The following is a 14,872-nucleotide window of genomic DNA, read 5'->3' as shown; positions in this document are numbered from 1 at the left end:
GGACCCCTGCTACACACACACACACACACACACACACACACACATCTATATACAGTAGGCTTCATTCCAGCTATGTAAAAGCCAGAGGCTCCCCCCCCCAATCCTTCAATCCGCTTAAATAAGAAGCATGATCGAAGTTCAGGAAAATATTCCAACCAGGCAGAAACATTTTGAGGGTGTACAGCTGGTGAGGGGAATGACCTAGAGAGAGTCCAGTGGTCTGCTCTTGACTTGCAGACTGGACGTTCCCCACCCCATAATAAAACCCAAGGGTTATAGCCAGCATTATTTGCAATCAGATGAGACCTATTGAATCAATAGGGTTAATAACTTAAATCCATTGATTTCAATGGATGTACTCTGAGTATGATGTATTTGCATATTGTTCCAATTATTAAAAACACCAGCACACAAAAACACTAAAAAAAAGCTGAACAGAAGGAAAGGGTAAAATACTAGTTTCACAGTTAAGTAGCCACAATAGTTGCCCAAAACAGACATGACCAAAACATACAAATGCACACACAGAACTACATACTACCGGTATATTCTCTTTCTCAACACACACAAACTGCACATTTGCATGTGCCCACATCCATTCATTGAGAAGAGAAGACTCCCTGGAAAAGACCCTGATGTTGGGAAAGATGGAGGGCACAAGGAGAAGGGGACGACAGAGGACGAGATGGTTGGACAGTGTTCTCGAAGCTACCAGCATGAGTTTGACCAAACTGCGGGAGGCAGTGGAAGACAGGAGTGCCTGGCGTGCTCTGGTCCATAGGGTCACAAAGAGTCGGACATGACTAAATGACTAAACAACAACAACAAACAACATCCATCCATCCATATCTCAATCACACATTTATTACACATGTTCTCACCCATTACCATACTGCACACCTCTCTCAGCTTGACTTCATCATTATGTGCTGTATCACTTGCTTGCTCCATTTCCCCCCCCATGTACTGTACTGAGACAGGGGCTCCCTTTTTTGAGCATGCAGCAAAGAAGCGGAGCTTTAAAAAGGGAAGCACAACAAACTGGTGACGCAGGAATGCTTTACTCTAGTGATTTAGAGACAGAGTGCTTTTCTTTGCCAGCCCACTCAGTTTCCATACTGTCAAAGGACCTATTCTAAGATGCACGCTCCTGCACTGGATTCAGACCCACAACACCAGAGGCGCCACACAAACGAGAACGTGTAGCCTGAACCATATAGCTACGCTTTTATTGCTCCAAAAAAAGGTGCTTGTCATTTATACAAATGGCCACAAGGTGTCAGCTGTTTGTAACTTTAAAGGGGAAATCTGCATTAACCTATTGCCAGAAAAAGGCAAACACATGCAGCACAATTCTATGCATACATGTAGTAAGCACCACTAAACAGGGATCGTGGGCATAGCCAGGATTTAAGCTATGCACCTATCTGTCATCATCCTGTCTGGCTCTGTCTAGCAGATTCTAAATTAAATTTCTCAACAACTGTTGTTTTAAATTACTTTCTTTTGACCCCGTGCTCAGAAAAACCTGTCAAAATCTCTCTACAATGTATACTTTTAGTTAAGTATTATTTTTTTTTTACTTATTTACTTGATTTAGTGGGGGGGGACACTTGCCTCCCTGCCACACCCATGACTGGGATGACTGCCACCTCGAATGTAGAACAAAAGGGGGGGTTGCGCCGTGTGCGTATTTCACCAAAATATTAATTTTCTGCTTCTCTCTGTCACACCATCCTTCAAAACTTTGGTGGCTATTGGATTCCATTAACCTTGTCAAAGACAAGATAACAGCAGCAGGCGACGCATCCCTTGTGAGGCTGGATCTGCTGCCCCTGCGAGCCCTGCCACCTGAAGCAGCCGCCTCATCTTGCCTCAGGACGTTTTCAGAACGCTTTAGGAGGGCCGAAGTCATACTTTTAATAAAGAAGGCTTCCAGATATTTTGCTGTCCTTAACACAAGCGAGGCACAGAGGCGCGAAGAACGTTACAAGCAGCTGACCACCTCAGACTAACAGCCTCTGAAGAGAAGCACTCCGAACCTTTGCCCCTCCCCTTTACCCGGCGAAACCGAACCCTCAACGGAAACCTAAGCCCCGCCCCGTGACGCAATCGCATGCAGCGGGAGGGTTCTCTGGCAGGTGGGGCTTAACTAAGCTCCGCCCTTTGCCTTGTCCTGTCAGGGTTTCGCAATGCACTGTGGGAGCGAGACGATGAGCGTCGAGAGCGGCAGCGGACCGGGGAGGGAAAGGCTTTTGCGCGCGTGCGCGCTCTCCCTCGTCACGTTCGGCTTTTCCTCGTCTCTTCCCGTTCCCATAATGCTCTGCCGCTTCCGTCACTGACGGCTTGTCGCAAACGCGAAGCCCTCGTTCTGCCGGTGGTGGATTCCATCAGTCTCCCCTCACAGCTTGCCCGCTGCCGCCACCACCACACCCCCCCCAGCCGAGCCCCCCTCCCCTCCGCTTGGCGGTTAAGCAAAGGCGTGGGGGGCGCTTTTGCTCCTGGGCCTCGGCGGCGTCTTCTTCCCTTCCCCCCCACCCGTTCTCTTCCCTCCTCTTCCTCCTCCCCCCCCCGTCCGAAATGCCCCCCAAAAAACAGGCACCGGCAGCATCGGGGGCGGGTAACAAAAAGGCAGATCAGAAAAAGAAGGAGAAGATCATCGAGGTGAGACAATTTAGGCCCAATTATCGGCGGGGGGGTCAATCTCTGTTTTGGGGCTGTACCACTAAGGACTGCAGGGAAAGCTTTTTAACAGCGTGGCCTCCAAAACTACCCAATGTGTGCCCTGCATGTAGAAAGTTAACATTTTAGGAAGGGGGCGAGTTTCAGCTCATGTCATTTCACCCAGACATGTTCTGAGGTGGTGGGTGTTTTCGTCTAGAAAACCAATAAACCAGGAGATTCCCCCCCCCCCCAATTTGTATTCTGATTTTGTGCTATCCAGAGGTAGGCAACTTTTAGCAGGGTAGTGAAGATGCCACCTCTCTGTAATTACCTGCTTCGCTGGACTTGGCACCCAGTACAGGTTTCGGAGGCTGCACTTATTCTGGTCCTGAGCCGAGTCCAAGATCCTCAGGTGGCGTCATAAATTAGTATTGCCATGCCTGTTTATGTGCTCTCTGCTCCTGTTAATTATTACAAGGCTTTAAAGCATTGCTGGGGAACATGTGGCCTGCCAGATGTTGATGTATTATCACTCCTGTCATCCCTAACCTTTGGCCAGATTGGCTTGGGCTGATGGGAATTGGGAGTCCCCACAGAATCAGGAAGGCCCACAGCTTAGCCACCTGTTTTAAGGAAGCTATAGGTACTGGATATCTCTTAAACAATGACAACTGTAATGCACAGGACTATGCCTCATATTTTTCTATCAGTATTATTTTTCAGAGGGTATATTTCAGTATTATTTTGAAAGTGGCATGGTAATAAATAAAACGGCTGAGCCCAGGCATTCGTTTCCAATGCCTGAACTTAACTTCCTTCTATAGTCAGGTCATTGATTCATCCAGTCTGGTATTGTTTACATTGGTTGGCAGCTGCATTTTTAATGAGGCCTTTCCTAGCCCTACATATTTGCCAGGGATTGAACTTGGACCCTTTCTCATGCAAGTCATACAAAACATGTACTCTGTACACTGAACTATGGCGGTAAAATTCCTACACATCATTATTATGGGAAAGGCTTCCAAATAGCTGATCAAAGGGTAATGTTTTCAGGTGGATAAGCCCTCCAGCATCTCTTCAAAAAAGTAAAGTACTGAAAGGTACAAAACAATTTGTAATGGTAGGATTAAGAGAGCTGTGTGCATTTTGGAGTAAAACCCACACAACTTAGTCTGGTTTATTCCTGAGTGATCATGTTTAAACTAATCTGAGTCATTGAACACCCTGTTGGGTTTCTACTTCTGAGTGAACATGTATTGGTATGGAATTGTAATGCTAATAACCAAATGGCGGTATCCCTTGGTAGGATTCTAAACCAGATAATATTGGAGTGAGATGAGACTGATAGATGGTTTTTGAACCAAAACAAAAATATCATATGCTCCTTGATATTATTAATATAATAATATGATAAAATAAGACGCTGTTCTTTAGACTTTAAGCCCAACATTCAAATAATTTAACCAGTACACGTGACACACCATATTAAGTTATGACAGCTTGAGAAGTGAAAGGTGAATTGATATGTTACTTTGCCTAAATATGATCCACATGATGTACATCTTTTAAAACATTTAGATGAAAAGTGTTGGTTCTTTTAACACTGGAGCAATCTCAGTTGCAAAAAAACTTTCTTTTTTTAATGAATATGTATTCCTGTTTATTAGTTCTGTATTAGTGAACAGAGATGAATTCAAAGAGAAAATGCCATATATGTTATATGGGGCAAAATTAATATAGAAAATTTGAAATTATAAATGTACTGCTATTACAGTAGCAATTGGGACCATGTTACACAATATTGTGCCCAAATCAGTTGTATATTGTTGTCAGTAATGTCTTCTGCATGCAGAATATTTTGCTTCCATTTTAATTGGTCATCTAAACATGGTTATTGTAATTCTAAATTGTAGTTTGTTCTAATCCACGGCCTCAGAAACCTTTAAGTTCTTTTAAAAAGAATTATCACAGTCCTGTAGTTACTAAAAAATTATTGATAACTGGGGAGGCTCACCCTCCTTTATGTGCATGGCTCTATTGAATCATCAGATTTTATCACTGAAGAGAATATTAGATACACATCGCAAGACAGATGCATATGATTTAAACTGAGCTGTAAAGAGCCTTCATAGGAGATTTATACTAGAATTGGTGTTTTTTGTCACTAGATAGCAGTTAAAATGTATTTATTTTCTAACAGAGTTAAAAGTAAAAAGGTTTTATTTAGAGTTTTAAGTGTTTGACTAAACAGATGTGCACTAAAAGTGAATGAGTGTTAAACTACATTTTCTACACATTGAAAAATCATGCTAGCTAATAACATTCCTACAAACCTTTGAAATTAGGACAAAACCTTTGGCTTAAAGAATAAGAAAGGAGCGAAACAGCAAAAGTTTATCAAGGCTGTGACCCATCAAGTTAAGTTCGGTCAGCAAAACCCACGGCAGGTAAGTAAATGTTTACTTGACTTCACTGTTCTCTCTTTGCACTTGTTATAATGTGATTGTTTTTTCTATTATGTTGCATCATAGGAGTGTGGAGCTGTCAGAAGATGGGACAATTAAGTTAGGTCCTTCTTTGTTGGATAAATTTGTGTTAAGGGGCAGCCATTATGTTTATGGATGTACAGTCATACCTCGGGTTGAATGCGCTTCAGGTTGAGCGCGTTCGAGTTGCGCTCCGCGGCAACCCGGAAGTAACGGAGTGCGTTACTTACGGGTTTCGCCGCTTGTACATGTGCAGACGCTCAAAATGACGTCACGCACATGCGCAAAAGTGGCGAAAAGCGACGCTCGCGTGCGCAGACATTCCGTCGCTAGCTATATTTGCTTCTGGATGCGAACGGGGCTCCGGAACGGATCCCGTTCGTATCCAGAGGTACCACTGTATTGTGAGATTAGGCCATACTCACAGCAGAGAAAGAGGTGATGGGCTATAGATAGCCCTTGGGCTACATGGAACAGTTCAAAATATATTAATGTGTCTTTTAAAAAAAATTATTATATTTATTTATATCTCATCTTTTTCCCAGACTGGGACTCAATGTGGTTTACAGATGAAATCGAAAAAATGGGGGGGGGGAGGGAGAGAAAGAATAATAATTGAAAAAGTAATTAATTACTTGTACAATTAATATATAATATCTGTATGAATATAGATAATAACCACAATAAAATGCCAAAATATGGTTAGTTAAAAAGGTAAGAAAATGCTTTCAAACTCCTCACAGCTGCACCAGAGACGAGAAGGAAACACACAAGCCCAGGTTATGCACAGGCTCGTTCCGCTTATAATGTCTGGAAGAAGGCCATTATGAATTATGTTTTATGGATATTGTATCATGCACTTTGTCTTAAGAGTTGTGGTATGCACTTACACACTCCCGCTGGTCTTGTAAATACCTGTTCTGTGTCTTGTTTTAGGCTGGTCAAGCAGAAGGTGACAAGAAACTAAAGAAAGATGATAAGAAGAAAGAATTACAGGAGCTGAATGAGCTTTTCAAACCTGTGGTTGCTGCACAGAAAATCAGTAAAGGCAAGCTTTCTTTGGATGACTTCCATTTTCCTGCCTCAGTGCATCTGAGATTTATGCATTATTTGATCTGGAAAGTTACTAAATAATCAGCATATCTTGCAGGTGCCGATCCTAAATCAGTAGTCTGTGCTTTCTTCAAGCAAGGGCAATGCACAAAAGGGGACAAGTGCAAATTTTCTCATGACTTGACCTTGGAGAGAAAGTGTGAAAAGAGGAGTGTTTACATTGATGCCAGAGATGAAGATCTTGAAAAGGGTAGGTTACTTCTTAAAAATTGCAGACAAATTGTTTTTCTGTTGTAGTTTTTAGAACAAATCATGTCTTTGAGGAAGTAGATATAAATGCAAGTCTAAATAGGTGCTTCTTCTTTTCATTGGATTTTCATACATACTTATGTAAAGGACAAATTACCTGCATTTCTACAGATTCACTGTAGTCTGTGGTTTCAATTTTTATAAGCATTTAAACCAGGGTTAAAATTGGTTACAATGAAGAAATGGAGCTCTTTGATCTGGGATGGTGACTCTCCAGCCCATGAGCCAATCTTGTCGTGCCAAGGGGTCCATCTTGGGATATATATTTTTCCCCTTTGCAAACAGCAAATAGGCTTTAAAACAATACTATACTGGTTTTGGAAGTCTCAACAGTTGGGAGTTCAAAGTGCAGCATCAGCTGGCATGGTGATGTCATAGCAGCTGCATTGATCTGTCACATTTGGCCCACCAGGATGTGAGGAGAGTGATCTGGCCCAGTAGCCAGAAAATGTTCCCTGCCCCTGTCCTAGATAATGGTATCTCTTGGCACTGTCTTGTGCTTTTACTCTGGGAGAATGAATGTAAAATAAGAGAGCTGCAGATTGATCAGTGGCTATATTTACAAACATAGCACTTAGGAAAAGACTTCTGTGAACATGCTTCAGCATAATTCAGATGCAATGCTAAATTATGGTTTGGTGTTACATGAACAAACGTGTGCAGACTTTGGACTCATACACCCAACCCCTTCCTCTGGCGTGGCTAAGAGGAGCAGTTTGGAAGCTTTTCTTTTTTTTCCCCCCACTTCACAAGAGTTTGGACTTACTAGTTAGTTGGTTTTGATACCTGAACCTGGTTTTCTAAGGTAATTATTTTGATCTTTCCTTGAATTCATTAATTCCTCTTGTTGCTTCATCCAAATATTTCGCTATTTGTCTTCATCTTAGCCCATCCTCCCTTTGCACTTTTAATTCCTTCTGGCTTACATCTTTTTAATATGCCACTTGCAGTATAAACACAAAGGTAGAATTCAAATATTTATATAGGAGAGCTTTGCTGGTGGTGTTGAACAAGCTTAGTCCCCTTCTTCCCTTGTATAATGAAATGTTTTCCTGCTATATGTAGACACAATGGATAACTGGGATGAAAAGAAACTGGAGGAGGTAGTGAACAAGAAGCATGGTGAAGCTGAAAAGAAGAAACCCAAAACCCAAATAGTATGTCTGTCTTGTTTTGTATTGGAATACCTAGTTTAAATCTTATGTATTACATACCTCATTTTTAGCAGAAAAAAAGTTTATAAAATGACAGGATATTCTTATTGTGTGATTTGTGACTGAAAATAAGCTGTGATGCAAATAAGCTGAATTGTTAAAAAAGTACTATGGCAACAGCTTGAACTTTTAAGGGCAAAATAGCTCAGGGACCACCTGGTGACATTATATGATAATGCCAAGGTACGATAAACAATACTAAATAGAATGAGAAGTAGCTCAGAGATGTAATTACTTTATGTAGTTATTAGTACAATATAGCTAAAATCCAGTCCATAATAATTACAAGTACTCTTGTTTTGAAACTATACTATTTACTAGTGTTGATCAAAACCTTATGTGTGATTATTAGTTGATTCAGCAAATGGAGTCTGGAAGTCTAGTTTTATAACCCATTACTATTAAATTTGAGTATTGGGGGCTGGGGGGCTTCTATTATGTTGTAAATAAAATTCCAATTTAAAAAATTGAGTTATAAGGTGTAATTGCTGTTCACTGTATAGATGGCAATTCTGTGGTGTCACAAAATTATTTCATAGACTGTAATCTCAAACTTGATTTTATTTAAAAGTAGATATTCACCGTAACCTGCAAATCAGAGAACAATGATTGAAACATGATACTACTTTCCTAGGTAAAAATGGTTCCATGGAGGTCTTATTCTTCCAAATCAATATAAATGTATACTTTTTTGACTAAAGGTAACTATTAAACCAGAGAGCTAGCTCAGATGTACACAAGTTGTTGCATACACTCATTGGAGATTTTACCCTTTGTTGAGATAATGGCATTCCTATGTCATTTTCACCAATTCTTTTTAACTCCTTGAGTTTTTGGAAATGTTTGCCATAAAGCCAGAATGGTAAGGAATGCTGCTCTATACATTCTAAGCCCAGCTGAATGTATAGATTCCTTAGTGGGGGGGGGGGTTCCTGCATTTGCTGCCAAAGTCAAGAGAACTTAACATTTCTCCGTATTGTGCCAGATTCTGCTATGTAACCACTGCATTCAGTCATGATTGATTTATACATGTCATACATTTAGGGGTTCTGGAAGAAATTCAGTGTCACACCAAGGTAATAGTTCCATCAGGGCAAGCATTTCAGTTTGCCAGACAGAAAGATCCCCCTCTCCTTCCCTTGCATGCTGTTGCAGGGGTTATCTCAGTCCCAATTTTGAGGGATGCAGTAGGGAGGAGGAATATTTGTGCCCCATTGCAAAAGCTGAAGTTGTTATACAAAATTTCCACTTATAGGACTCATTGATTGAATCTTGCTCACTGCATCTGATAACTTAAAAAATAGGTACAATTGCTGAGTGAATGTAGATTTAATTATCATACTATGGTAACTTCGTCCACTTTATAGTGCAGCGTTTCCCAAACTTGGGTCTCCAGCCATTTCTGGACTACAGCTCCCATCATCCCAAGCTAGCAGGACCAGTGGTTTGGCATAGACACCTGATTTGGTGACCAGAGCCTAAGATTCATTCTGCCTATTGTGTGTATAAAATGAAGACAATGTGTGATAATAAATGTTCAATGCAGGTCTGCAAGTATTTCCTCGACGCTATTGAAAACAATAAATATGGATGGTTTTGGGTCTGTCCTGGTGGAGGAGACAACTGTATGTACCGCCATGCGCTCCCTCCTGGCTTCGTACTCAAGAAGGACAAGAAGAAAGAAGAAAAGGAAGAAGAAATTTCTTTAGAAGACCTAATAGAAAAAGAGGTGACATTGTAGTCATTTTCTCTATAAAAATACAGTAGTTTGTCACTTTGATGTTGTGAGGTTATTTTAGCAATGAGGAGTCTTTAGTTAAGTGGATTTTTGTATACCTGAGCCTTAATATGGGCACTTTAATTTTTTAAAAGGCTTATTTCAGTAAAATTTAGCAATTTCTATCTATAATTGGAGTAGATTTATTGGATTACAGCAGATTTTTTTGTAATACTCTAGTTAGGTTAAAAAAAATCAATTTCTGCATCATCAGGAATCAGTACTGATTTCCTGCCTTCAAGGGACAGCTATGTTTACTTTTTTAAAAATGTGTTCATATATTCAAACTGAATACAGTGTAGCACTTAATGTTAAATATCTGATTACTAATGAATCTGGCTTGCCATGTACTTGGAAAATGTTTACTCAGAGAAGAACATTTATGGGTATTAGTGCATCATCTAGTCTTTTTGACATTAGGTAATCCTTTTTTTCATGTTTACTAGTTCCTTGTAGGCTTGGAGGAAACTATGAGAACAATAATGGAGATTTGCTGAGATTCATAGAACAAAAGCTTCTGCAGAAGGACTGTATTTAATTGCTTTAAGGCCTTTTCTTAATGTACTGGAGAGAAAATAATGAATCTTCTAAAAGCGTGCTCAGTTAATAATGTTTTATCTTACAGCGTGCAGCCTTAGGAGCAAATGTTACTAAAATTACTTTAGAGTCTTTTCTGGCATGGAAGAAAAGGAAAAGACAAGAAAAAATTAATAAGGCTGAGCAAGATATGGAAAGAAGAAAAGCAGACTTTAAGGCTGGCAAAGCACTGGTGGTAAGTTCTATGTAGCCTGATCTATAACATTAAAGTCATGTAATGACACACAGGCCAACATTTTTCAGTGAAGCGAAATGTTCCGAACTCTCAAATGTATATTACTGTTTCATATTGTGCTCTTTCTCTGTGGCTAGATCAGTGGGCGTGAAGTGTTTGAGTTCCGGCCAGAGCTGGTCGATGCAGATGATGAAGAAGCAGATGACACTCGTTATATTCAAGGAACAGGTGAAGATGAGGTAAAGGAGATGTAAGAGGATTGTATGCAATCTCAAGACAACCAAAGGATAACCTTATTTCCATGGTTGAGGAACTGACATAATGAACTGTAGCATTATTAGGGACCACTATGTACCAGGTGCCTTTGGATCACAGCATGATCTACTGTGGCTCAGCTGCACTGAATGCAGTGGGACTTTAAGCCTACACTGATTCTGCTGTAAGTAAAATTAAAATAACTTTTTCCCCTTTCAGGTTGATGAACAGGGGGATGTAAATGATGTGGACTTGAACCTGTATGTTCCAAAAGCCGTAGATGAGACTGGAATTACAGTAGCAAGTCTGGAACGATTTAGCACATACACTTCGGCTGAAAAAGATGGTAAGATTTGTGTGTTCTGTGTTCTTAAGAACTGCAGTAGTATTTAAACTTTGAAAGGTTATTGATATGTTCGGGATTTTAATTGATATATTCAGAATTGTAGTCAATGAAGCTGCCCTGTTTATGCAAGAACTTGCCCTTGCGCATCGGAATGGCCTTTCCATTCCTTCCCCACACTCCCTCTGATACCTTCTAGGGGTTCCCCCAGCTCACTAGAGCAGATTTGGGGGCAGAGGAAATTCCATTGTTAAAGTGGAAGTCCTTGGCACAAATGGAATTCTGTTATTGGATTCAACCTTTCATGCATGGGTGTAGGCAGGGGAGACAGCTGCCTCCCCTAAATCGAGTAAATCAATAAAAAATACTTAATTAACTGAGGTTCTGCCCCCTCTAGCATAAATCCTGGCAACGCCCATGCTTTAATGTTTCATGCCACAGTGTGTGACTCCTGTGTTTTCAATTTATCCCTGCAGTTTGTATATGGAATGGACTGCAAAACATTAACTTGGGTAGAGGTAGTTATCCCTTTTAAAAAGTTACTTATGTATCTTTCCTGTACACAGACATGTGTAATGATATATAGCATTGTATCCATTATGACCCATCCAGCTCTATATATAATGGAATATAGATTGTTTGTTAGTTAGTTAGTTAGTTAGTTAGTTAGTTAGTTAGTTAGTTAGTTAAATAAATAAATAAATAAATAAATAAATAAATCCTTCCTTCCTTCCTTCCTTCCCATCTGGCTGGTATCCATTACCAGCATGAAAATTAAATTTTATCTTTATGACTTAGGGTTACGATAATGTCACTCATTTCCCCATTCCCCTCCTTTCCATTTCTCATTCTTTCTAAAATCTTCAGGATAGAGACGATGGAAAAATGCATTGGCATATTTAATATCCATTTTCTAGCTCTTGTTGTGGTTTTCTTTGGAACACATTATTTCTGAAGCTGCTAAAATTGTATAGTCACAATACACAGATTACAATGAGAACATTACTGGCCTACAGGTTTGGAATCTAAAATACATGATAAAAAGGAGTGGGGGTGATAGGGAGAGGAAAACAAGCAGGCATCAACTCTTCTTCTTCTTCTTCTTCTTCTTATTATTATTATTATTATTTATCATTATTATTTATACCCCACCCATCTGGCTGGGTTTCCCCATCCACTCTTGGTGGCTCCCAACAGAATTAAAAACACAATAAAACATCAAACATTAAAAACTTCCCTAAACAAAGCTGCCTTCAGATGTCTTCTAAAAGTCAAATAGTTGTTTATTTCCTTGACATCTGATGGGAGGGTGTTCCACAGGACGGGCGCCACTACCGAGAAGGCCCTCTGCCTGGTCACATAGTTCTTAAAATGACAAGCTTGAATGGAAACAGTTCAGAAAGAGGCGAAGCTAAATTACCAACTGAAGTTTAAACCAGGTCTATGGAGAGAGGCCTAATGTTCCTTTGCCCTACCATTAGGAAAAAGCAAAACAAAACAAAAAATCACAGAACAAAAATATCAGCAACAAAAGCAGTCACTCTCGGTGAGCTCACAAGCAAAAAATGTGGAGGAACACTATAAAATTAAAGCAGTGTAATATTGGCCACCAAACTCCCAAGAAATTCCTATCAAGGAGAAGGCTCAGATAAAGCTGTAGTTTTTAAGTCCAGGAAGCCTCTGAGGGACTTGAGTGTAAGTGTGCTCAGGACTAAGTAGCAAATATTTTTGATTTCTGTGACGTTTACTTCAAAATAAGGGTGGTTTGCTCACTCTGGAAAGTATCTACCAAAGTAGTTGAATTAGCACACAAACTTCCAGCTATGCAGTGGAATTTCTTCTTCCTCTCCCTTCCCCACAGACTCCCTAAATCTGTTTTGGGGTTTCCCCTAGTCCTTGAGCACATTTAAGGAGGGCCTGTGAGGAGAGGGAAGAAATGTTTGATTGCACAAATGGAATTCTCCTAGCACTAATAGAATTCCTTCATTGAAATCAAATATATATTTTTCAGATACATCAGCCTCACTTTCTAGAGTTGTGTAGCCAATTTTCTTAGCCTGCTTAACATCAGCAGAAAAAATAGGTTGGTGTGTTTAAATGGTACATGGTACGAATTGTTTTCACTTTCAGATAACAAGTTGAGTGAAGCTTCTGGAGGTGGACTGGAGAATGGAGAACAAAGTGATTTGGAAGCTGACAGCGACATGGAGGGCACCCAGGAAAATGGAGTAATTGATGCAGTCCCAGTCGATGAAAATCTTTTTACTGGCGAGGATTTGGAAGAACTAGAAGAAGAACTAAACACACTTGATTTAGAGGAATGAACATTTAGAGGAATGAATCTACTTGACAACGTTAATACTATCTCCATTCTTATGTGGAGTACTCTTGGTTCCTCACACGATTCTGGGGGGGAAAAAACATTAAACAGAAATACCTTTCCCCCAATTTTTTTCCTGATTCAGTCTTAACCAGCTTAATAAACTTCCCAGATAGTACACTGAGAAAGAACTCTCTTAATGTACAATGACGTAATGAAATTCCCGCCAAAAGTAGGAAGTCGATCACAACTTTTCCAGGATGTGTGAAGGGGTGTGTTGCTACCAAGTCCAGGAAGAGGCCAAGAATTCCTTCAGTAGAACTGCATTTGAAATAAGTATTTTGAGTGATTAAGTTTGTGCTACGATACTGTAAGTCAAAGTGATAACAGGTTGAAATGGCTGTGTTCTTAAAAGTGCTGGAATTGCTTTTGATTATTTGACCAAACAGATACGTAAGGTAGAGATTCATAAAATCACACAAGTATGGTCCCTGCTTCTAAATTTTAAAGTTAATCCACCAAGGTGTAAATAAAGACTATCTGGTTAAAAAAAACAAACCATGTTGGTTCTACATTAGTGTATATGCATGTTTTGCAAATATGCAGTAGACCTAAACAAAAGCACTTCTGCAAGTATGATTAATTGCAGTTTAAAGTGTAATTTATAGATTGCCTCTGTGTGTGAAAAGTCTTCTTCTTCTGCCTGCTGAAAAATCCCAGTATATGCAAAATGTACTTGCCATGACTTCATCATTCTTACTGGTTTTCAGGCATATCCATTTGTATGTAGTGTAAATTTTGTGAGATTTGGGAATTAGTACTGGAATTCTGCTTTCAGTAATCAAAGCAGGAGATTCCTACATTCTTTGGACTACAGAGCCAAATGGATTTAAATTTAGTTGTAAAGTTGAAAAGACAAATACCATATTACAGTGGTATTTTAAAAAAATGTTAGCCCAGGTAGTTCAACATTAAATACAGCAACTCGCTTTGCATTTTTTGTAGCAAAGTTTAGAAGTTTTTCTGGCAGAGTAGCTTGCAAACCAGTGATGCGGAGAGAGCTTTCAGACAAATGTTACATTTCATGTGGCACAGACCTCTGGCTTAGAATGTGAATATAGCCTCGTTCATTTCAAAAGTGTTTTTAGTCCCATATTTGAGTACGAATGGGATATGTTGCTATATGACCCAAGTACTAAAATCTAGAAATTATAGATTTTTTTTTTAAATGGAAAATTACTTGGAAGGGATATTGTGAACACTGGAAACTGGAAATGCCTTGACTAATCTGTCCAGCTGGTGAGAGGTAATGCTTCATCCAGTACTGGGGTGGGGGGGTTAAAACATAATGCTAAATAAGATAATGCTGAAGAAAGATTTGTAGAACTGAATGTTAATGGTCTAGCCATCAAAGTTCATAGAACCTTCACAGCCTGTGGCTGGATTAAAATAGAAAAACTTGGATCAGCCTATACCTAAGTGGGATCTGTAGGGTTGCTTATATATTTTATGTGTACTTTATTTTTCACCGTCTCCTTCATTGCTCACTTTTTTTCATGCAGACCTCTTATTGAGTTGAGATTCATTTGAATCACAACGTCTTGCTTATCTGCCTTAATTTTTCCAGAACCAAATAGAGTTGTGGGCTTCCGTTTGTCATACATCCTGCTTTTTATTTT

The 14,872-nt window shown here is 39.7% G+C and overlaps 1 protein-coding gene across 1 annotated transcript; it reads left to right on the top strand.

Annotated features, from left to right (window-relative positions):
* The first annotated feature begins 2,206 nt into the window (after positions 1-2,206).
* On the top strand, positions 2,207-13,283 carry ZC3H15 (zinc finger CCCH-type containing 15). The gene is made up of 10 exons (XM_083711931.1): positions 2,207-2,664; positions 5,010-5,111; positions 6,087-6,198; positions 6,301-6,453; positions 7,578-7,669; positions 9,273-9,455; positions 10,129-10,275; positions 10,413-10,514; positions 10,750-10,876; positions 13,004-13,283. Exons 1-10 carry the CDS (start codon positions 2,581-2,583, stop codon positions 13,195-13,197), a joined length of 1,296 nt encoding a protein of 431 aa, XP_083568057.1. The 5' UTR covers positions 2,207-2,580; the 3' UTR covers positions 13,198-13,283.
* Positions 13,284-14,872: the final 1,589 nt, after the last annotated feature.

This window comes from Podarcis gaigeae, assembly GCF_964106915.1.
Source record: "Podarcis gaigeae genome assembly, chromosome: 1".
Classification (NCBI taxonomy): domain Eukaryota; kingdom Metazoa; phylum Chordata; class Lepidosauria; order Squamata; family Lacertidae; genus Podarcis; species Podarcis gaigeae.
Note: the sequence above shows the minus strand (reverse complement) of the source record. Positions and strands in the feature narration are given on the sequence as shown.